Source organism: Carcharhinus amblyrhynchos, chromosome 9 (genome assembly GCF_965287045.1).
Source record: "Carcharhinus amblyrhynchos chromosome 9, sCarAmb.v2.hapA, whole genome shotgun sequence".
In the NCBI taxonomy this organism is placed as follows: Eukaryota; Metazoa; Chordata; class Chondrichthyes; order Carcharhiniformes; family Carcharhinidae; genus Carcharhinus; species Carcharhinus amblyrhynchos.
This window is the reverse complement of record NC_137332.1, coordinates 102,163,597-102,188,317: the sequence shown is the minus strand read 5'-3', so window position 1 is coordinate 102,188,317 and position 24,721 is coordinate 102,163,597. Positions and strand designations below refer to the sequence as shown.

At 43.1% G+C, this 24,721-nt stretch overlaps 1 protein-coding gene across 1 annotated transcript in view; it reads right to left on the bottom strand.

Moving 5' to 3' along the window:
* LOC145348668 (complement C4-B-like) overlaps window positions 1–14,868 on the bottom strand; it is a 126,501-nt gene extending 111,633 nt beyond the window's left edge. Inside the window, exons 1-7 of the mRNA XM_080196832.1 lie at window positions 14,804–14,868; window positions 10,247–10,439; window positions 7,712–7,892; window positions 6,243–6,313; window positions 5,032–5,117; window positions 3,225–3,307; window positions 482–569 (exon numbers count right to left, since the gene is read on the bottom strand). Of these exons, the coding sequence (XP_080052958.1) occupies window positions 482–569; window positions 3,225–3,307; window positions 5,032–5,117; window positions 6,243–6,313; window positions 7,712–7,892; window positions 10,247–10,439; window positions 14,804–14,868 (767 nt within the window). The remainder of the gene's footprint in view (window positions 1–481; window positions 570–3,224; window positions 3,308–5,031; window positions 5,118–6,242; window positions 6,314–7,711; window positions 7,893–10,246; window positions 10,440–14,803) is intronic.
* Between the last annotated feature and the right edge of the window lie 9,853 nt (window positions 14,869–24,721).

The following is a 24,721-nucleotide window of genomic DNA, read 5'->3' as shown; positions in this document are numbered from 1 at the left end:
GCTTCATACAGTTCCAGCATGGCCTCCCTGCTCATGTGCTCTATGCCTCATTGAGTAGCGACAAATATCCTATATACCTTCTTAACCATCTTATTTACCCTCCCTGACAACTTCAGGGATCTGTAGATATGCATTCCAAAATCCCTTTGATCTTCAGTACTCTCCATGGTCTTACTATTCACAATGTATGTGTTTACCTTGTTAGCCCACTCCAATTGCATTATCTCAAATAGCTGAATTCCACTTCCAAAGGATGATTTAATTATCTTGCAGTTGTGTCTTTGCCTATATATGGCATGTTTGTGAACCTACCTCTCCGTTCAGCTGATGAAGGGGAAGCGCTCTGAAAGCTCGTGATTTCAAATAAAACCTGTTGGACTTTAACCTGGTGTTGTGAGACTTCTTTCTATTTCCAAAGTATATATAGGAAGCAGGCAGGATATTGTAGGAGTATTGAGCCAGATAACGGTGTTGTACTCACTCTGCTGAAATTGTGAAATGGAATTCGTCCCTTGTTATCAGGTAAAACATTTCGTCTGGCTTCACCTCGACCTTGAAGCTAGGGAGAACTTTGAAAGATGATTAAGTCAAGTATAATCCTGAACATAATGGACAGTGCAATTCTTGCCTTGAGGACCTGCTTATTGAATCATTAAACTGCCCAGTCAGTTTCCATTCCCTACTTACGATATGAACCACAAGATAGCTGAATGTAATTTTAATTTCTGGCAATAATCCAAAATGGGTGATAATGGATCATCCATGGGTTATACACACCTCCATCATTTGCCTTTCTATTCTGCTCAACAGAATATCGAACTGATATCATATATCCCATATTATCATGCAAGCGTGGAACTACCCAAAGAATCCCAAACATACCCCAAATAGATAATTATATTCTAAGAGCTTCGTATGATACTATTGATGTTCTTCATTAAGGAACGCACGAATGAATTTGAAATAGCTTTGCCTTGGCATTGCAATGGATAATGTGGCTACTTTAAAAGAAATCTATGTGTGGTCATCGAACTTCAGTAATATTAAACTTCGACTCCAATATACATATTTCTGAGGGCTGATTTCCTTTGCATTCAATGGGACAGTAAACTAGCCAGGTCTATAATGGCAGACAGTATGATACCACCCCTTAACAATGTTGCCCTGAGTACAAAAGCCTTTGCCACGGTCTATGCTCCCCTTCACACAACAAACAGGGACATCCAGCATTATGACCTCATCATTGTTTTCATGATGAGACACACATTATCACACATTTCCGCTGATGTGGCTGGTTGGGTGTGTAGCTGAGTGGACGGATGGATGGATGGAAGGATGGATGGATGGAAGGATAGCTGGATGGATGACTGGATGGGCGCACGGATGGATGGATACTTGGACAGACTGAAGGATGGGTAAACAGATGGATGGATAAATGGATGGACAGAGATGGACGATCAGAAGGATGGACGGATGCGTGGACAGATGGATGGATAAATGGATGGAAGGATGGACTGTCGGAAGGACCGATAGATGGATGAATGGATGGACACATGGTTGGTCAGAAGGACAGATGAATGTTGGATGGACTGCAGGATGGATGGACAGATGGACAGTTGCTGAGCCACCCTCTTGGATCACTGCAGTCCACGTGGTGCAGTTAATTGTACTGATTGAGATGATGTTCCAGGTTTGTAACCTGGTGACAGTGAAAGAATGGAGGTGTAGCTTCAAGTCAGGATAGTGAGTGTATTGGAAGGGACCTCACAGGCAGTAGTGTTCCCATGCATTTGTTGCCTTTGTCACTCTGGATGGTGGAGGTGATGGGTTTGGAAAGTGCAGTGGAAGGAGGCCTGGTGAGTTGTGGCACATCTTGTAGAAGGTACAGACGGCCACCTGAGTAACTGGAAAGAGCCTTATTAGGGAAAATGTGAAGTTTCAAAGTGAACTTTAGCCTTGTCTGGATTCACGTTCGCTTGTTTAGCCAGTTGAAAACAGAGTGATAGTGAATTGCACTTCACATACCGCCTGACCTACATTTCCAATGATTTCAATGGCGATTAAGATATGGAGATGGATTGAGACTCTATGCTGATACCTCATAATGCTTCCCAGTCTGTAAACATGGTAACATAGGAATTAGGAGCAAAGTAGACAAATTCAGGCCTCCGAGCCTGCTCCACCATTCATCAAGTCATGGTTGATCTCTCCCTGGTCTCAAATCCACCCTCCTACTGTTCCCCAAGTTGCTTTAATCTGTTTATTTTATCCGAAATATATCTATCTCCTTCTTAAAACCACTTAATGATTCAGACTCCATCGCGCTATGGGGCAGTGAGTTCCACAAATCTACCACCCTCTGCAAGAAGTAGTTCATCCTCATCTCAGTTTTAAATCTACTGCCATCCAACCTATCCCAGCGACTTTATGTTCTAGGTTGCCCCAGATGGGCATCCATTTGGTCTACGTTTACCTTATCATTCCATTATAGGATTTTGTGTACCTCGATCAGATCCTCTCTCAATATTTTAAACTCCAGTGACTACAAGCCCAAACTGTTTAAACTCTCCTCATGCAGCAATCCCTGGAATCAATGTGCTGAACCTCCTTTGAACTGCTTCCAGTACCACCACATCCTTCCTCAAATAAGGAGACCAAAGCTGGGCATGATACTCCACATGTGATCTCACCAACACCCTATCCTGTAACACTACATTCTGCACTCTCTTGTTTCCTTCTCTGTGAATGGTATGTTTTGATTGTATAGCACGCAAGAAAAAATACTTTTCACTGTATATTAATGAATGTGACAATAATAAATCAAATCAATTGCATCAACACTTCTCGACTTTTATATGCTAGTCCTCATACAATAAATGCTAACACCCATTTGATTTTTATATCACATGTTGTACTGGCGTACCGACTTTCTGCACTTGATGTAGAGAGAGAGACACACAGCTAAAAGTTCAATTCACGAACTTTAATCTCCAAGGAAATAAAGTTGAGGTTGTGACGCGGTATGGATACAAATAAAAAGGCGACTGTTTTATTGCCATTATTCTCCCCTTAACTTTATAGATTGTGGATATGAAGTTGTTTTGCAACAATGTATTGCCATGAAAAAAAATGATCATGTAATATGGGTATGAAAAGTGCAATTGGAACAATGAAAATTAGTCCATGTTTTCCCTGTCTATTTGTGAGTGCTAAAGTAATGTTACCGAATTCCTTGACCTCAAACTTCGTAGATACCATGGACATGGGCAATTCGCTAAACTGCGCCTCAATTCTCCAAATCCCGGGCCTGTTAAAGAAAGGTAAACATTGAAAAATATTCAGTGCTTTCCCTGACTTGATCTTATAATGGTTAAACATGATGTTCGGAAAAAGTGCAGAAATTCGGTTTAAGTGGTGACATTAAATCAACTTATTATATCAGCCACCAATTAAACAGGCCCCCGATCTCTCGCCCCTTTGAAGTTAATGGGAATTATATTTTTAGATGTACATTCTCTGCTCTTGGCATTCAAGACACTATTGTCTCAATATTCTACTGATCGGTTCTGAGAATACATACAATAATCAGGCTCAACCAATTCACAGAATCCTTACATTTCAAAGAGAGGCCATTCGGCCCAATGGGTCTGCACTGTCTCTCCAAAACAGCATCCCACCCAGGCCTGCCCCTTGGCGCCATCCCTATAGCTCTGCGCATTTACCATTGCCAATCCACAAAAAGACGTATCTTTTGACACAGAGTGGCAATTTAGCACGACCAATCCTCCTAACTTGCTCATCTTTGGACCAGTTTGGAGGAAACTGGAGCACCCAGAGGAAGCCCCTGGGCATACGGGGAGAAAGTGCAAGCTCCAACCAGGCAGTTACCCATGATCAGATTCGAACCCGGGTCCCCAGTGCACCGCTAAGCACTGTATCACCGTGTCACCCTAAATGAAACTAAATTAAACAAACTAAGGGACAAATCAAAGCAGCAGCCCCTTAAAAGGACACTGCACCAAACGCAAAAAAAAACAAATCGCAAAGGAGGCTATAAACGTTAAACCATAATTTGATTAATGGGATCGATAAAACGCCCCAGTCTGCACGGTGCCCATCAGGCATGGAAGGCCTCGATGTACTCCAAGAGACACCCTGGCATGAAGGTAGCAATGGGAGATGGCTAGACAGACATCCTTGGTTGCCGGCTGCCCGTATCTGTTGATGGCAAGTTTGGTCCAGCCCAGGAGCAGCTTTCAGCGCTGATAATAATAAGCCCATTCTAATTTTTATTGTCAAACAGGCCTTGTCTTTTAACTTGCCCCTTAAATTAATGGTTGTCCTAATAAAATTTTTAATTCCCCAAACGGAATTTTCTTAATGTGCGGTTCAGGAGGGGGTTCAAGTTCCAACAAGTACATCGCACTTGGGCCAGCATGTCAAGAGCACTGATCAAGCTGTTTCCCTAAGCTCTGTAAATCTTCCTTGTATGTTCCAATGAGCACACTACTTCACTTACATACTACTTTGAGTTAAGTCAATTAAACTAAGTTAAACAAACTAAGGGGCAAGTTAGAGGTAACAGCCCCTTACAGAGACACTGCATCAAACAAAAGCAAATGGCAAAAGAAGCTTAAATCATTAAAACAAATATTGATCAAAGTGGTCGATAAAAATACCCAGACTCCATGGCGCTTAGCAATCTAATGATCGAAATGTTAGTGGTAATAATTTAGTTTAGTAAAATCTGTAGTTGCTTATATCCAGTGAGATTTCCGATCTGGATCCGTGGCTGGGATTAGCCAGTCACGCTGCAGGGAACGCAATTTTGGCGGAGCGCCAAATTCTCCGTTCTCGCTGTCCATGAGACTGCAAAATGCCAGCCATTGTTTCTGAACTCATGTCTCGAATAATGACCTCTGAGCAGGGTAATCACCAGATCTGAAGCACCTTATCATTTTCGTTAAAAACAAAACATGTTCAGTCAATGCATGCGCCGAGTGGAAGTCCCAAAATAATTTTATGACTTACTCTGCGACATCCGGGACCTTTAACTGCCTTTTGAACACTTTACCAGATCGCACGAACAAACTGGGGAGTTGCACATTTTTGGAATTCTAATAAGGGAATGGAATGTGTTCAATGTGTGAATTCATCTGTGCTGCTTGCTTTTGACTCTCCAGTTGTATTTGATTACAAGTAAATGACAGAATAATTCTCAATAATACATAAAAGTTTATTTATTAGTCACAAGTAAGGCTTACATTAACACTGCAATGAAGTTACTGTGAAATTCCCCTAGTCGCCACACTACAGTGCCTGTTCAGGGTCAATGCACCTAACTAGCACATGTTTCAGACTGTGGGAGGAAACTGGAGCACGTGAGGAAATCCGTGCAGACATGGGGAGAACGTGAAAACTCCACGCAGACAGTGACCCGAGACGGGAATCAAACCCAGGTCCTAGGTGCTGTGAGGCAGCAGTGCTCAGCATTGTGCCACCGTGCTGCCTGTCACAATGTTCATCATAATATTGGCGGATAATCAGCTAGTAATCTTTGCAGATTATGACTTCTCTTTTAAGTCATTGATCACCAATCAAATAGGACACAGCTAATATCTTATACCAAGGGTTACCTTGGAAATTGAAGCCAATCTATTTGCATTATGTTGTAGAAACAAAGTTGGTCTTTTATAAAGTGCTGCATAGTCAATTCCAGATAAATTTTCTACTTGAAAAAGGTGCTACACAAATGGAAGTTGTCAATTTCTCCGCTCCAATCCATCATCCATTAAAATTTATTTACTAGTGTCACAAATAGGCTGACATTAACACTGCAATGAAAGTTACTGTGAAAATCCTGTCATCGTCACACTCCAGCACCTGTTCGGGTATATTGAGGGAGAATTTAGTACCTAACCAGCTCGTCCTTTGGACAGTGGGAGGAAACCGAAGCACCCGGCGGAAACCCACGCTGGTAAGTGGCCTGTGCAGTAAGTGATCACAGAACGGTAACGCAGTAACATGGCCAATCAACGTAACCTGCACATTTTTGGACTGTGCGAGGAAACCGGAGTGCCTGGAGGAAATCTACGCAAACACAGGGAGAACGTGTAGACTCTGCACAGAGAGTGACCCAAGCTAGGAATCGAACCTGGGTCCCTGACGCTGTAAAGTAGCCACACCATTCACTGTGCCATCGTGGTCCATTTCTGATAACTTATAATTCCAAAGATACTCACGTATATGGTTACTTCAATATTCGCTGATACTGGTCTCATAAAATGATCCAGAGTAAAGATCCTGTATTTCACTGCACAAAAAAAACAACAGGAATGGGCACACAATAAGCAACGGTATTGGCTAAATGAGAAACAAGTATGGTTTACAAAAACGTCATTCAGTTTTTTCAGTCACCGTGAGTTTTTATAGTATGCCTGGCTGCAGGGTACCTGACATTTCACAAATGGAATCCACAGGGAAGAAATATGTCTTGTACAGTAGCCATATAATGGCAGCATTCATTCTGTCACCAATTGTAATCTGGCTGGATATTCAATCCCATTGATTTGAATAGTACAGAGCAGCAAGCCGGACTAAACAATGAGATGCCACTGTTTAGCGTACAAGACATTTATTTTTTAATGTCAGTGGGTATAAAATTGAACACAAGCGAAGATGGCAAATAAAAGGGGTTGCTTTTGATGCCTGCTATAGCACTCCTTCATTCTCCATTCGATGAAGTCAATGGAACACAATAGTGAATGGGGCAGAAATGCTGCACCATCCATTTTATGCCCCCCACACCTTGTTCCCTACCCCCTGGTCGATTCATCCAGAAACTCAACTGGTGCTCTGGGGATCCATGTTCGAATCCTGCCATGGCAGGATGTTTGGAATTTGAATTCAGTAAAAAAAATCTGGAATTGAGAATCTGCTGATGACCACAAAACCATTGATGATTATCAGAAAAAGCCAGCTGGTTCACTAGGAAAGGAAATCTGCTGTCCTTGCTCGGTCTGGCGTACATGTAACTCCAGAGCCACAGCAATATGGTTGACTCTCAACTGCCCTCCAAGGGCGATAAATACTGGCCAGACTGGGACACAGTAAGAAGCCTCACAACACCAGGTTAAAGCCCAACAGGTTTATTTGGTAGCAAAAGCCACTAGTTTTTGGAGGGCTACCCCTTCGTCAGGTAAGTGGGAGTTCAGACATACATGAATGAACAAAAGAAGTCTTATCTGTTGAGGCCAAGGTTTTCTCTTTTACTAAATTATTTGCTTTGTTTTGCAATCAAATTTTTTCCCCAGGCAGACATTCATGGCAGAATGGTGCTAACCTGGGGATTATCGTTCATCACGAGTTTGGTTGAAGACAAGTGATCTCATTTTTGGATGAATGCGTAAGTAATGGCTGCCACTATAATGATCATTGAATCATGGAATCACCACAGTGCAGAAGGAGGCCTTTTGGCCCATCAAGTCTCCAGCAACTCTTTGACAGACCATCCTATCCAGGCCCTATCCCTGCCACTACCCGGTCATGTAACATTATCACTCAAGACACATGTTTACCAATGTCCTTTCTTGCGTTCAATGGTTGTAACACTTTATTATTGGACCAGCAGAATATCGCCTCTGCTAACCAGATAGCACCCAACCTTTGCTGTCATGCTGAAATGTGTGCAGCATTACATGGCAGTACTCACCGGTTTCACTGGGAGTGTATATTGGTTTGTCTGTCTGAATGAATATATAGCCCTTCTTTGATGAAAGCAACAGTGGGACCAATTTCCTATCTGCGAACAGATCCTGGCATTCAGCAGCAAGATAAATGTGCTTGCCTTTGCGTGACCAAATTTTGTTTTGCTTGATACGATCAGGAAAAGCCTGTGGGATTTGATAGCATGGAGGTCAGTGGTACTATATCTAGTTATTTTGCTTATGTCACTAATTAAGTCACAATGTGGAGATGCTGACATTGGACTGCACCAGCTTAAAGTCCAACAGGTTTATTTGGAATTATGAGCTTTCAGAGCACTGCTCCTTCATCAGGTGAGTGAACAGGTAGGTTTCACAAACATGGCATATATAGACAAAGACACAATTTCAAGATAATGGTTGGAATGCAAATCTTTTCAGGTCATTGAGTCTTTATAGGTACAGACAACACAAGTGGAGAGAGGGATAATCCAGGTTAAAGAGGTGTGAATTGTCTGAAGCCTGGACAGTTAGTAGGAATTAAGTCACAGTAAATGTTACATTGCTCACTTTGTTGGGTTAAATGTAAAAACAGCATGTTTTTGAAAAGGCACAGAACTTGTATGCTTCGATACCCGGATAGATTTGCAACTACTTGAGCAAGGGACAGAAAAAGTTAACATTTGGGTACAGCAAGTCATTAAGAAAGTAGATGACGTAATGCATTAATGTCGTTTAGGGAAGGAAATCTGCCACCCCTACCCAGTCTGGCCTACATGTGACTCCAGAGCCACAGAAATGTGGTTGACTCTCAACTGTCCTTTGAAATGGCTCAGCAAGCCACTCAGTGTTTCAAGAAAGCAGCTCACCACCACCTTCTCAAGGACAACCAGGGATGATTAATAAATGCTAACCCAGCCAGAGACACCCATGCTCCAAGAATGGATTTTAAAATGTTGGCTTTTTCACTGAGGGGGATTTGAGTTCAAGAATTGAAAGAAAGTCTTGTTACTATTATATGGAGCTTTGGTAGGACAAATCTGGAGTACAGTGTGAATTTCTAATCTCCATAGTTAAGGAACGAGAACTTGCATTGGAAGCGATAGGTTTATTAGGCTGTTCCTGGAGATGAGAGGGTTATGATGAGAGGCAATGTAAATTGGATGATATTCGCTATCATTTAGAAGAATGAGAGCTGGGCCTTAGTGAAAATTTGAATATAATGAAGGGACTTGATTTGGTAGATTCTGCGTGCTTGTGGTTTAATCCCCTGGCCTGGAGTTGGCAGGGTGTAAATGGGGAATGGGGGATGAAGGGGGTTACAGCCTTTCGACAAAGGGAAAACCATTCAGGACTGAAATGAGGGCGAATTTCTTCACTCAAATGGCTGTCAATATTTGAAGTTCTCCATCTCAGACTGGGAGCTGCAGCATCATGGAATGCATCTAAGGCTGAGATAGGCAGATATTGAGGCTCTCAGAGAATCATGGAGTTATATAGATTGAAAGGGAAAGTCAAGAATGGCTAAATGGGCTTGAACTTCTTCTGCTCAATTTTTTATGTTCTTATGTTTTTATTACAAAGGAGTTCTAGTGAGGCCAGGCCACAAATACCGGACAACCAGAATCTGTATAAAATTTAGTCTACTCAGATTTAGAGTATTATCTTTACATCTGTGCCATCCTGACTCCAAAAGTTAAGTTTTTTTTTATTCATTCATGGGACTTGGGCATTGCTGGCTGACCAGCATTTATTGTCCATCCCTAGTTGCCCTTGAGAAGGTAGTGATGAGCTGTCACCTTGAATTGCTGCAGTCAATGTTCGGTGGGTTGACCCCCGTTAAGCAGGGAATTCTGGGATTTTGACTCAGTGACTACGAAGAAACGGTGATGTATTTCCAAGTCAGGATGGTGAGTGGCTTAGAGGTGAACTTGCAAATGGTGGTGTTCCCATTTCTCTGCTGCCCTTGACCTGCCAGATGGAAGTGGTCATGGGTTTGGAAGGCGCTGTCTATGGATCTTTGATGAGTTGCTGCAGTGCATCTTGTAGATAGCGTTGGTGCTGGAAGGATTGAATCTTTGTTGATGTGATGCTTTGTTCTGGATGGTGTCAAGCTTCTTAAGTGTTGTTGGAGCTGCACCCATCCAGGCAAGTGAGGAGTATTCCATGACACTGCTGACTTGTGCCTTTTAGATGGTGGATAGACTCTGGGGAGTCAAGAGGTTAGTTACTCACCACAGTATTCCTAGCCTCTGACCTGCTCTTGGAGCTACTGTGTTTGTGTGGTGATCAAAGTAATCAAAGCAATGTGGGTTGCAAACCAGTCCTTTGGACATATTAGTCAATATGAACTTGAAATTGCGACATGAAACCTCACAGATTTGGCCAAGAAAAGGCAAAGAACAAGTAAATGATTGCCTAAACAATATTGTAATAGTTTCATTCTCAGACTTTGCAATGCATCTCAACAAAGGTTGCACTAAAATAATGAAGTGCCAAGTTTATTCACTCTTCACTGTATGAATCACGGTGGTAGTACTTACAATTATGTCATTAATTTGATGGTAACCATTCTCTGCCGTTAATTTAAAATCAATATCGTCCGAAAACTTTGTTGTCGTGATCAGATCGATTAGATACACTTTAACAGTGATATCTTTTTCTATTCCTTCCACTTGAATGGCGACACTCTCCTTCACCCCAACGTGAATGATATTGGGGGCACTAATTAAGTAGCTATTGGGGAGAGGGAAAGTCAAACAATGTTTCAACATGAAAGTTATCATTGAAAAGTAATGAGCGCACACACACACACGCAAACACACGCACACACACACACACACACCTACTCAAGCTTGGCAGTCAAATGGCTGGGAATTTGTGGGACAATCTCAGGTCTCCCCACCATTGCTGTTGTTATGGCATGAAGTGACTTTTCCCTCTGCTCGATTTTGGAAGCACCCAAAGGGATATACCACACCTCATAATCTTGTACGAGTATGTGTGAGGTAGAAGGAAATTATTGGTTTTGGTAAATTAAAACAGGATCTGACAATCTCTTTCATGAACAATTAATAGGTCTTTATTTTTAAACTTGTGACAACCTTATTAAAACAATTAACAAACTGAATAAAATTTTCACTAGAACGCTGTTCAAATATTACAAGACTCCTTCAGGAATAATGAAATAAATCATTACAGAATTCAGTCACTGTCATTTAATATACAATGATGTGGAGATGCTGGCATTGGACTGGGGTGAGCACAATAAAAAGTCTCACAACATCAGGCTAAAGTACAACAGGTTCATTTGGAATCATGAGCTTTCAAGGCGCTACTCCTTCATCAGATGAGTTCATCTGGAGGCTCACCTGATGAAGGAGCAGTGCTCTGAAAGCTTGTGATTCCAAATAAACCTGTTGGATTGTAACTTGGTGTTGTGAGACTTCTTAATATACAAATAAGCGTCTTTTAGAAGTATGACCTTCTCCGGTGATGTTCATGCCTGGAACATTTTTTGAGTTGGTTTCTGTCTATTTAAATGGTGATTTTATGAAGATACGTATGGAACTGTAGGATTTACATGAGAGCAAGCTAGCCTCCAAGCTACAATCCCGAGTGCAAATCACCTTACCTACCTATCTACCTACCTATCCTTCCGACTCAGGAGGTGACATGCATACTCTGACAGTTAACCTCCCCCTCCCTTGTCTGAGGTTATATATCTGGAATTACCTCATGGTATGCCTGTGATCTGAGTTGCATGAGACTGTCAACAACCCTCACATTTAAATTCCACTGGTTCTGCGTCTCTGCGTGCTGGCTTTAAAATCAATGGTCCAATTCAAAAGCCTGTTTTGGTTAGGTTGGAACATTGACTCCTAGGCTTTGATACAATGTTGCAAAGACTTGCTTCTGCAGTCTGCACTCTATAATTTTAAATTCCACTACTCAAGACACTTCCTTTTTTCAAAGAGACAACGCCATATCATTACTTCTTTTCCTTTAGCATTTTTTTTCACTGTTTACAGTTGTCAAATACCACATTTTTCACCTTACATATGCAACTTGAAAATACTGTGTAGAACATTATGGTGCCTGAGCATGGACAGTTAAACATGGGAATGAGATGGTCACCATGAGTAATGCACTGCTTCCACTACAAGCTGCCGTGTTGCAGTCTTTGCAAATGCAAATAGCACCAAAATAAAATCAGTCATCTGATGTCTACTTCAGCTTGTAATCCATATTTTTACTGAAAAGATATAGAATATTTAATGAGAATTCCCTGTTTCTTGTGTTTTTCTTTATTAAAGCTACATTTGGCATGGTGATGCAGTGGTTAGCACTGCTGCTTCACAGCATCAGGGATGTGGGTTCAATTCCCAGTTTGGGTCACTGTCTGTGTGGAATTTGCACGTTCTCCCCGTGTCTGCGTGGGTTTCCTCCAGGTGCTCTGGTTTCCTTCCACAATCCAAAGATACACGGGTTATGTTGATTGGACATACTAAATTGCCCCTTAGTGTCAGGGGGACTGGCAAGGTAAATGATTAGGGTTACGGGTTTGGGGCCTTTGTGGAATTGTTGTTGGTGCAGGTTTGATGGGCTGAATGGCCTCCTTTGGCACTGCAAGGATTCTATGATAAAATTGATCTGCATTGCAAATAAACCAATTCAATATTTCACTCTATTCCCTTTTCCATTGCCTTATGATTTGGAATCCGCTAGATTTCATTTGTTTCCCTTAGTAATGTGTGAGTTATTGCCTCTGTACACTATTTTTATGGAGACTGCCAAGGTAGCCTAATATAATTTAGTGGCAGCACAGTAGCACAGTGGTTAGCACTGCTGCCTCACAGCACTGGGGACCTGGGTCTGAGCCCAGCGTTGGCTGACTATGTGAAATTTGCACATTCTCCCCGTGCCTGTGTGGGTCTCTTCTGGGTGCTCCAGTTTCCACCCAGAGTCCAAAGGTGTGCAGGTTAGATGGGTTGACGATGCTAATTTGTCCCTTAATGTCCAAAGATGTGTAGATTAGGTCCATTAGCCATGTTAAATGTGTGGGGTTACGGGGAGAGGGCCTGGATAAGATGCGCTGTCAGAGAATTGGTGCAGACTCGATGGGCCAAAAAGCCCATCCTGCGCTGTAGGAATTCTACAATGTTTGGAAGTGGGAGAAACACTATTGCCTCAAATAAATGCTGAAAATAATGATATCATCGTGGAGAGAGGAAGAGGATTAATGTTTTTGTTCAATGATTAGACATTCATTTTCAATTTCTGGGCTTAGACATAAGTCGGATCTGAAAACTTCGGTTTGAAAAGACTCCACGCTCCCTCCTCACTTCATTCCGCCTCTAGGTTCATTTTTCACCCTGGAAGGCAAACTGGGCAAAATGGAACCTTCACGCCATAGGAACTCGACCAGTTACCCACCAGAGACTGATGAATGGATCATCAAATGTACATGTAGCAAACGGCAGACATTCAGACTGCCAATTCTAAGTGCTACTCCTTCGTCTGTTGCAACAGATTTTCCAGAAGTTTAGTATAGCTTAACATGTTTGGGCTGTTCAGGCTCTTAGGTTAGAAGGTAGACAATGGCACAGGGCTGACAAAAACAGATTTCAACACTTTGTACTATTTAGATTGCGATTCGTATTAGATAAAATCAACTTGACATCATGCAATCAAATGCACCGCCTGGCATTTCGTTGTACAGCCGCATTGTGTAATTTCACCAAGGGCTGCGTGTTTTTTCTTGAAGGTCACGACACAAGATGTAATGCTGCTGCTTGGTAAGGTATCTTGTGTGATTTGCACACGGGATTGTAGCTTGGAGGCTAGCTTGCTCTCATTTGACAGGTACATGCATATACACTCAGACTCGTGTGCACACAAGCACCCTCATGCACATACACATATACACATTCACACAAACTCAGGCTGTTTCCATCATAGCAGGCGCTCATTTATTTTCTCTCTCACACACAAACATATTCACATTTGCAGCACAAATGCGAGTCACACAGACACCCGGGTGCACACCAGACAAAAACTCACTCCTCCAGCCAAACACACACACACGCACAGGCTCTCTCACTCCTACGTACACACACAAATGCAAACACACACAGACTCACACAAACACTCACACAGGAGCACACACAGAAACACACATACACATAAAACTTGCACACACACTACATTCAAGAACCCAGACTCACACAAACACTCACATTGCAGCACACGGACGCACATCACACAAACACTCACAGCCCACAAACTTTCACACAAACTCTCACTCGCATGCACACACACATAAGCAAACACACACAGATCACACAAACACACACACGCATGAACACAGATGCATACAGACACACACACACACCTATTCATACAGGAAGAAATGGATGCATCCGGCTAATGAAGATTCTCTAATCATTAGGAAGATCTTTTAGTTTGAATGAAGCTCTCACAGTTTCCTGCAGCTAGTACAAACTACATCAGCAAAATAAAGGTGAGAATTGGGGCACAAGGTGCTCTCGACACATATTCAATTATGAAGTACAGTCACCGGTGCAAGAAAACTAGCGATCAATTTTCACACAATATCTCACATCTCTCTAATAATGCTCAGTATATTCCGCACTTTCTCCTTTCCTTCTCTCCTATGTACCTTAGAAGGGTATGTTTTTGTCTGTATAGCGCGCAAGAAACAATACATTTCACTGCACCCCAATATATGTGACAATAATAAATCAAATCAAATCAACGAGGAATGAGTGAAACGATCCCTTGTTTTTCAGTGCTTTTGAATTGTCTTCTCATTCGGAATAGGGATGAATGGCCGGGGTATCGGAAGACATCTCCACTGTGCTTCGAAGTGAGAGTCGCTCGATTCCAGCCTAAAGTGAAAACCTGTTTAATATCTCCCCAGGAGATGCCGCTGGTTCACCAATTTCACTTGCCTTACAATTCATTCAGTCCCCATTCTAATGATTCGTAAGAGTGAACGCACATTAAGGTGTTTTTTTTAAAAAAACATTGCCCGCTTCTAATAACTGGAAGCCGTTCACAAAGCGCAGCATACTTACGATGGAGCTTGTTCAGCAGCAGGTACTAGCGCAGAGAGCCAGAGGAGGAGCACAGCGGGCCCCATTGTTAGAAAGATCTGCCCACTGCCTGCAGGCTGGAACAATTTGAGCCAACCTGCCTGTGCTATGAAACAGTCCTTTGGGACGTTTTGTAGATATTCTAGGCAGTACTATTGATTTGAAAGTTACTTATTTACATTGCTAGACATTTAACCTGGAAGTGCGTGCGCCAAATGGATTGCACATGTTCTCCCTGTCCGGGTTTTCCCCAGAGCTTGCGCCAAGGATTCTGTAAATTTTTTTTAATAAGTGCCTCCTTCCTCAGATAAGAGTTTTACCTTTGTGGAGGAGCAAACGGATCTAGGGGTATATCAATCCCAAAAAATAGCCACACAGGGCAATAAAGCCACGAGAAATAATCAAATTACTAAAAGGCATTCTGGTCGGAGAGAACTGAAAAAAATATATCTTGAAATTCTATTGAACCTTTTGTCCGACCACTCTCGAAACTGGTGCAAAATTGTGGTCTCTTATGTATTTATATACACACACACACACACATATATAAATTGTGAATTATATGGGCGGATAGTCAGCTGGATAGACGGACTGAGATAGACATACACGCGGATGGATGGATTGATGGACAGACAGCTGGATAAACGGACTGATAAACAGATAAATAGACAGACAGATAGACAGATGGATCGACAGATAGACAGCAAGACAGATGGGTTGATAGACAAAAAGATAGATAGGCAGATGGATGGATGGATGGACGGACGGTCGGCTGGATAGACAGACTGATAGATGGATAGATAGACAGACAAACTGACAGACTGACAAACGGGTGGGTGGGTGGGTGGGTGGATGGATGGATGGATCGATACAGAAGAAGAAAGAAGTGCACCTGGAAAAGCCGTGAAGACGAAACACGAGAATTAAACGGCACGGTAGCACAGAGGTTAGCACTGCTCCTTCATAGCTTCAGGGACCTGGGTTCGATTCCCGGCTGGGTCACTGTCTGTGTGGAGTTTGCACATTCTCCTCGTGTCTGCGTGGATTTCCTCTGGGTGCTCCGGTTTCCTCCCACAGTTCAAAGATGCGCGGGTTAGATTGATTGGCCATGCTAAAATTGCCCTTAGTGTCCTAAAGTGTGTGGATTAGTGGGTAAATATGGGGTAGGGGTGGGGCCTGGGTGGGGTTGTGGCCGGTGCAGACTCGATGGGCCGAATGGCCTCATTCTGTACAGTAGGGTTTCTATTTCTATGAGCTAAACCATGATTGAATGGTTCGAAGATGCTGTACCCCTTTTCTTAACAAAGGTTGTGTGTGTGTGTATGTGTGTGTGTGTAGGTGGGGGTGGGGAGACTGCGGCTGGATGGATGGTACTCTCTGTTAGCCATCTTTCAGTTAATGCAACCGTTTGATTGCGTCAATGTGCATTAAACGTTCCCTCTTCCGGGGAAGCAAAGTTAGAGACAATGAATATAAGAATGCCAGTTTCACTCGGAAGACTTTAACCCAGAGAATGGTGAGGGTGTGGAACATGGGGCGTGGCAGTATTTATTGGGCGGATAAGCAGAGAAGGGAGATGATAGAAAGACGCCCTGATGGGATGAGGGAGTGGAGAGGAGATGTCTTGTGTGGAACAGAAACCCCAGCATGGACTAGATGGGTGGATTGGCCTGCTGTACCCTCAATGCCAGCCGATGCGAAGGTGCAAGGAATGGTCGAGGGAATCGCTGAGGCGAAGCTAACGCTAAATCAACCTGGATAAATGTGTTCCTTCCCACTCTCCTATTTAGTTATTAGTTCCACGGCAAACACTATCTGATGAGGTACCAGATTGCAGTGTCTGCAGCCTTGCTATGCACCAATTCCCCGCATTAAAACTGTGGCCACATGTCAGATGTTGTATAGGGGCTGACAAACTCTTGGCCTCTTTTAAGGTCAAACCAAACAAACAAACTCAAGTTAAATCAGGTGACAAACCCTTGGCGAAGGGCTGAAGCCGCTGCAGTTGTTATATAAGTGGAATTAAACTAACCCAATTGCCAAAACGCTCTCGTTCCTACTGCGAAGTGTCATCAGCTCTGCCCATCGAATATACTTGAGTAGAGACGAAATCTTTATACTTATACTTAGACGTCAACTAGTTTTAATTTGGGGTGAAGCGTGGGTCATATGTATGAATGAAAGTTTGCAATTATTAGATTTGTTTTTCTTAGTCGGAGTTCTATCACCCCGCCCGCCTCGGAATTGGCGAGGGCGAGAGTCCGAAATCTCAGCTGACCTCAGGCGTGAATCTCCCCTCTCGCCTGAGCAAGGCCGTAAAATTCCGTTTGTTGCCTTTGCTTTTGAACAACCAGATACTGAGGCTGCAGCGTCGGAAATTATGTAACCACAGAGAGATGGCATTTTCACAGCGCACAATGCAAGTGACCGGCTGTTTGTGGGTTCGAGGTTGAGTGATGTTAATGAGTAACCTTGTACTTGCAAATAAACAAGAATCGCTGCCAGTGTATAGCAGATAAGCGTGGATCCATATACGTAATTCACGAAGGAGAGGGGTTCGGAATCGTGCGGTCTCTTGGAGGGAGCTGAGGATCAGTTGCAGGAAATATCTATTACGAGGGAGGAAGTGCTAGGGCTTTTAGGTAGCGTAAGGACGGATAAAGCTCCGGGGCCTGATGGTATTTATCCCAGGCTGCTTAGGGAGGTGAAAGATGAAATTACTGGGCCTCTGGCGCAAATCTTTGTCTCTTCTTTGGACACAAGTGAGGTCCCAGAAGACTGGAGGGTAGCAAATGTAGTACCGCTGTTTGAAAGAGGTAGCAGGGATAACCCTGGAAATTATAGACCGGTGAGTTTGACATCGGTGGTAGGGAAATTAATGGAAAAAATACTTAGGGGTAGGATGTATGAGCATTTGGAGTGTTGCGATCTGATTAGGGATACGCAACATGGGTTTGTTAGAGGGAGGTCTTGCCTTACAAATCTGGTGGAATTCTTTGAGGAGGTGACAAAAACAGTTGACGATGGGAGAGCCGTTGATGTCATCTATATGGATTTCAGTAAGGTGTTTGACAAAGTCCCTCATGGTAGGCTGGTGGAAAAGGTTAAGGCGCATGGGATACGAGGTCAGGTAGCTAGGTGGATTGAGAACTGGCTGGGCAATAGGAGACAGAGGGTAGCTGTGGAGGGGACCTTTTCAGGCTGGAGGCCAGTGACCAGTGGTGTGCTGCAGGTCTCAGTACTGGGACCTCTCCTCTTTGTAGTATACATAAATGACTTGGAAGAGAGCGTAGGTGGTGTGATCAGCAAGTTTGCAGATGACACCAAGATGGCAGGGTTGGCAGGTACTGAAGTGGAATGTCAGGTGATACAACAGGATATAGATAGGTTGGTGCATTGGGCAGATAGGTGGCAGATGGAATTTAATCCTGACAAATGCGAGGTGATGCATTTTGGAAGGAATAATGCAGAGAGGAAGGACGTGGAGGCTCTGGAGAGGGTTCAGAGGAGGTTTACCAGGATGTTGCCTGGCATGGAGGGGCTGGGGTACAAGGAAAGGTTGGAGAAACTGGGACTTTTCTCCTTGGAAAAACGGAGGTTGAGGGGGGACATGATAGAGGTATATAAGATACTGAAGGGAATAGATAGAGTCAATAGTGAGAGACTGCTCCCTAGACTGGGTACAAATACGAGAGGTCATGATTTAAGGGTGAGGGGGGAGAGGTATAATTTGGATGTGAGAGGAAGGTTCTTTACGCAGAGAGTTGTGGGGGTATGGAACGCGCTACCGAGGAGGGTGGTGGAGGCAGGACTCGTTTAAGGTTCAGTTAGACAGACACATGAGTGAAACGAGGATGGAGGGTTATAGTAGGGGCTATTAAATAAGGTCAGAACCTCGGGAGACACCGGAAATGCAGACTTGTAAGTTAACGTTTTTGTCTTTTTATTCCGCAGGTGGAGGTCCACCTCGTTGTCAAACGAGGGGCATGCACACGGTGGGTCGTGCGTGGGCTGCTCTTGGAGGTTCCGGGAGTGGCCTAGTACTTCGTGTCGGTGTGTGTGCTTGATCCTGGACCGGTAGACAGGTGCCGCAACAGCTCGGTGACTAGCACTGCTGGCTGTGCAGATACATGGATTTGGGCCTGTGTCTGTGGGAGTTTGTGCATTCTCCCTGTGGTTGCGTGGGTTTCCTCCGGGCGCTCCGGTTTCCTCCCACACCCCAAAGATGTGCTCTTAGGCTGATTGGTTTACCAAATTGACACTATTCTCCCCTGAATCTGGCTAAGTTAGGGGTTCCATTCGTAGACACGCAGGGTAGAATAGGTGTAGGGTGATGCGGCGGCGCGGGCTCGTTGGGCCGAAGGGCCTGCTTCCCGTGCTGGGTTGTTCTTTGTTCTTTGTAATGTTCATGGAGAATTAGGCACCAGTCAGATGCAAAGCAAGTTTTCACTTACTGAGAAGCATAGAATTGTCAGTGCGACAATACCAATTTAACACCCGGATGTTGCTCTGTGTTCTTTCTGGACAATCTGTCTGTGAATTCAGTTTTTGTTGTTGTGTTGATGTGTGAGAACAATGGGTGAGAAAAATGCTACAATGGAAAGAAGCTTAGTTTCACTGAATCTTTCCATTATCAAAGGAAGAAATTTGGCCAATTAGTGTCAGGGAGATTAGCAGAGAAAATATGTGGATTTACAAGGAAAAGCTCTGGGTGGGATTGTTGTCGGTGTGGACTCAGTGGGCCGAATGGCCTCTTTCTGCACTATAGGTATTCTAGGGATTCTATTCATGAGTCTGGATAGACTGCTAAAGAGCATCTTTTCTTCCTCTTCCGCACTATCCGGGTAATTCCATGCATTTACACTGGCTAATCCACCTGATTTTACACATTCTTGGACACTAAGGGGCAATTTATCACGGCCAATCCACCTAATCTACAGATCTTTGAATTGTGGGAGGAAGCCGGAGCACCCGGAGGAACCCCATGCTCACATGGGGAGAATTTCCTAACATGTCAAATGGGGATCTACTCTGATGCAAGTTCTATTTCGCTGAATACTGCCGTACAGCAGGGCACGGAGAGAAACCCTTAGGTCAGAACTAGCTCAGTTAGTAAGCCTCACGCCTGGGAATCTAGGGGGGAGGAGTTTGGGGAAAGGTGGATTCTGAGACCAAAAGTCCAGGCTGACAAGTCAACATAATGCTGATGTAGTGCAGCATTATCAGAGGTGCCTGAAGAGTTGTAAATCCAATCTCCTTAGGGTTTACACGCGTCCCCACATTACCATTCCAACTAAGAGCACAGTGCAGATCCCTCTTCGGCCAAATGTAAGCATTCTATCAAACATAAGAAGGTGCTACAACAAAAACAGAAAATGCTGGAAAATCTTAGCAGGTCAAACAGCAACTGTGGAGAGAAAATAGAGCCAATGCTTCAGGTGTGAATGACCCTACTTCAGAGCTGTTTCTTCTTTAGATTCCAGCATCCACAGTATTATGCTTTTAGAAACATATGCGATTTGAGGAGCTTGTAGTTTACGGAACACAAGTGACTGCAATTTGTGTTTCACTGACTGAAACTGGGACATCCTTAACATGTGTATAGCGTGGTACAGTGTCATATTGGATGTGGGCATCACTGTAATTTAATACCCATCTCTAATTGCCTTTGAATTGAGTGCCAAGTAGGCCAGACCAGGTAAAACACAAAGTTCCTGAAGGGCATTAGTGAACCAGCTGGGGTTTGAAAGAAAATGGCTTTACACTCATAAATAGGTATTTAAAAAAAATTGCAGTAAGAAATTTCTTTTTCTGCTCACCACAGGAATAGTAGCAGGCAGTGGGGGGTACTAGGAAAAGGTCCATTAAACACAGGAGAAATTTTCCAGTTTTGGGGTAAGTGTGGGTGGAAAGTCCCATCCCAGACCTTTGTGGAATGTAAATTTCACCATCTGTCATGGCAGGGTTTGAACTGGGTCACAAGTGTCGTGTTCCTCTCTGCAGTGGTACTGCCAAGTTAATCCAACTTTATCCAATATTGCCTTGGATCCAGTGACTATACCCTATGCCAATGCATTTTCTTATGGAGGGCTGCAACTCATATCCATGTTGGAGAGCTTTCCACTATTATAATCTTCTATGTCTAACTCTCTCTGGAAGTTAAATGGTGTATTTTTTTTCTGTGCAATTCTATTCGGTAATTTCCCGTCTACAAACACAAGATAATGGAAAATAAACCACAGCAGTTGCACAATATTTGTTATTGATCGGTGAATTAAGTCCAGAAGGAGAACAGTTATCATCAGCAAACAGTGGTTAGGATAGATAACAGGGTGTATGTTCGTGATCTACCAGAGGAGTTGGCAGGCTAACCAGTTTAGTGTCTCCTGCTTATCAGCAACATGTCAGGGCAATGCTTTGGTATGTAAATTATTGGTATGGTTATTTGCCTGGATTTAAGATTACTACAATTGTACTTTACATGGCAAGTTTGGTGAAATAACAGAAGGTGAAATAACAGCCCCTTTAAGAAGTCAGGAAAGAAATAATAAAGGAGTAGAGTAGGCCACTTGGTGCGAATCAACTCTGCTGATCCATGTCTAATCCATTTCCTCACACTATCTTTCTACCTAGCAGTGCTGTGAATATCCTTAACGATTGGATCCACAGTCTTTTTTTATTAGAGTCTAGAGATTCTCAATGCTTTCACTGCATAACTGACTCCTCTTCACAGTCATAAGTAACGTATTCCTTATTCTGAGAGATCAGTCCTATGTTTCCCAAGAAGAATTTTCTCAGTATGTACCATCATTCATTCTCTTCAATTCATTTTTTGCAACGTCTAAATGGCCCGATGCTTCTTTTTACTTCAGGCAAGATTTACTATACATAGAGATTGCAGAGCTCTGAGATGCAGAGGGATCTGGGTGTCCCAACGCACGGATAGCAGGAGGCGAGTATATAGGTACAGCAAGTATTTAGATAAGGTAATAAAATGTCATCATTTATTGTGAGGGGGATTGAACGCAAAGGTAGGGAGGTTATACTTCAGATATACATGGCATTGGCAAGACTACATTTGAACTATTGTGTATAACATTGGTCTCCCTACTAAAGAAAGGATATAAATGCTTGAAAACAACTAAGCTTATAATGTTAATATCTGGAATAAATGGAATCTCCTATAAGATTAGACAGGCTAAACATGAATCTGCTAGTGTTTGGAAGAGTAAGAGGTGACTTAATTGGAAGATTGAGGGATATTGACATGGAGGATGTGGAAAGCATGTTTCCTCTTGTGGGGGAATCTGGAACAAGGGGTCATTATTTAAAAATAAGTTGTCAGCCATTTAAGACAGAGATAAGGAGAATTTTGTTTTCTGACAGAGGGTCATAAGTCTTTGGAAATCTATTGCAGAAACAGTGGTCAAAGCAAAGCCTTTGAATATGTTTAAGCCAAAGCAAAGCACAAGGCATACTGAAGATGTGAAATGTCAATCTGGTGAAGTGACAAGACAGGGCTCAGAGAGCCATAGAGTCCGAGAGGTTTACAGCATGGAAACAGGCCTTTCGACCCAACTTGTCCATGCCTCCTTTTTTTTAAACCCCTAAACTAATCCCAGTTGCCCACATTTGGCCCAATCCCTCTATACCCATCTTACCCATGTAACTGTCTAAATGCTTCTTAAAAGACAAATTGTACCCACCTCTTCTACTACTTCTGGCAGCTTGTACCAAACTCTATGTGAAAAAAATGCCCCTTTGGATACTTCTGTATCTCTCCCCTCTCACTTTAAACCTATGCCCTCTAGTTTTAGACTCCCCTCATTATTTTATAAACATCTATAAGATCACCCCTCAGCCTTCCAGAGCAAAAAGTCCCAGTCTACCCAGCCTCTCCTTATAACTCAAACCAACAAATCCAGATAGCATCCGACTAAATCTCCTGCACTCTTTCTAGTTTAATAATATCCTTTCTATAATAGGGTGACCAGAACTGTGCACAGTATTCCAAGTGTGGCCTTACTAATGTCTTGTACAACTTCAACAAGAAGTCCCAACTCCTGTATTGAATGATCCGACCGATGAAACCAAGCATGCTGAATGTCTTCTTCACCACACTGTCCACCTGTAACTCCACTTTCAAGGAGCTACGAACATGTACCCTAGGTCTCTTTGTTCTATAACTCTCCCCAACGTCCTAACATTAACTGAGTAAGTCCTGCCCTGCTTCAATCCACCAAAATGCATCACCTCATATTCATCTAAATTAAACTCCATCTGCCATTCATCAGCCTACTGGCCCAATTGATCAAGATCCTGTTGCAGTTGGAGATGACTGTCCACTATGCCATTAATTTTGGTGTCATCTTGACTCCTTGAATATAAACCATCATAAGCAACAACTGCTAGACAGAGTTAAGCAATTTCACAATGACTGGATCAGATTTAAACTCTGCAGTCTTGCCACATCCAGGGCTGATGGACAATTAAGCAACTCACTGCAGGAGCCAGCTCCACAAATATCTGCATCCTTAATGATGGAAGGGCCCAACACACCAATGCTGAAGCTAAGGCTGAAATATTTATAATCAACTTCTGCAAAAAGTGTAGGGTGAATGAGCCATCGTTGTCTCCTCTGGTGGTCCATAGCATCTTAGATGCTAATTCTCAGCCAATTCAATTCACCCTAAATTCAATTCACTCCAATTCATGCCAAAACACGGCTGAAGGCAATGGATGATACAAAGGTTATGGGCCCTGACAATATTTTGGCATAGTTCTGGGACGTTCTGGAGCACTGAATACGTGCTCCAAAACTTCCTATAACCCTAGCCAAGCTGATTCAGTACAACTACTACACTGGAGTCTACCTGGCAATGTGAGAAATTGCCCAGATATGTCCTGCACGTAAAAGGCAGGACAAGCCCAGCCTGGCTAATTATTGACCAAATAGCCAACTCTCAGTCATCAGTCAAGGAATAAAAGATGTAATCAGGAGTGTTAATAAGTGGCACTTGCTTAGCAGTAACCTGCTCACTAATGGTTAGCTTGGATTTTGCCAGGGACACTCAATTCCTGGCCTCAGTATGGCTTTAATTCATACATGGACAAAAGATCTGAATGCCAGACGTGAGCTGAAAAATAACGGACCTTGCTACCATGGCCACATTTGCCTCGATGTACCATCAAAGGACCCTCACAAAACTGGTGTCAATGAGAATCAAGATGAAAACTCTCCGCTGGCTGGAGTCATACCTGGCACAAAGTAAGATAGTTGTGATGGTTGGAGATCAATTAATTCAGCTCCAGCACATCACTGCAGGAACTCCTCAGGGTCGTGTCCTTAACACAATCATCTTCACTTTTTATTTTATTCATTTATGGGATGTGGGTGTTGCTGGCTGGGTCAGCATTTATTGCCCATCCCTAACTTTCCTCCAGTTCAGAGGGCATTTGAGAGTCAACCGTATTGTTTTAGATCCCAGACCAGGTAAGGATGGTAGATTTCCTTCTCTAAAGGGCATTACTGACCAGATGGGCTTTTACATTAATTGACAATGGTTTCATGATCATCTTTAAACACTCAGTTCTAGTTTTTATATTCAAATATCACCATCTGCCACGGTGGGATTTGAAGCCAGGTCACCCCAGATATTGCGTGGGGTCTGTGGATTACTAATCTAGTGACAATACCGCTACGCCAACCCTGCTTCATAAGGTCAGAAGTATAATATTCACCAATGATTGCACAATGTGCAGCACTGTTCACAACCCCCCAGATACTGAAACAGCCCATGTCCAAATGCAACCAGACCTGGACAATATCCTGGCATGGGCTGACAACTGGCAAGTAATATTTGTGCCACACAAGTGCCAGGCAAAGATCACCTCCAACAA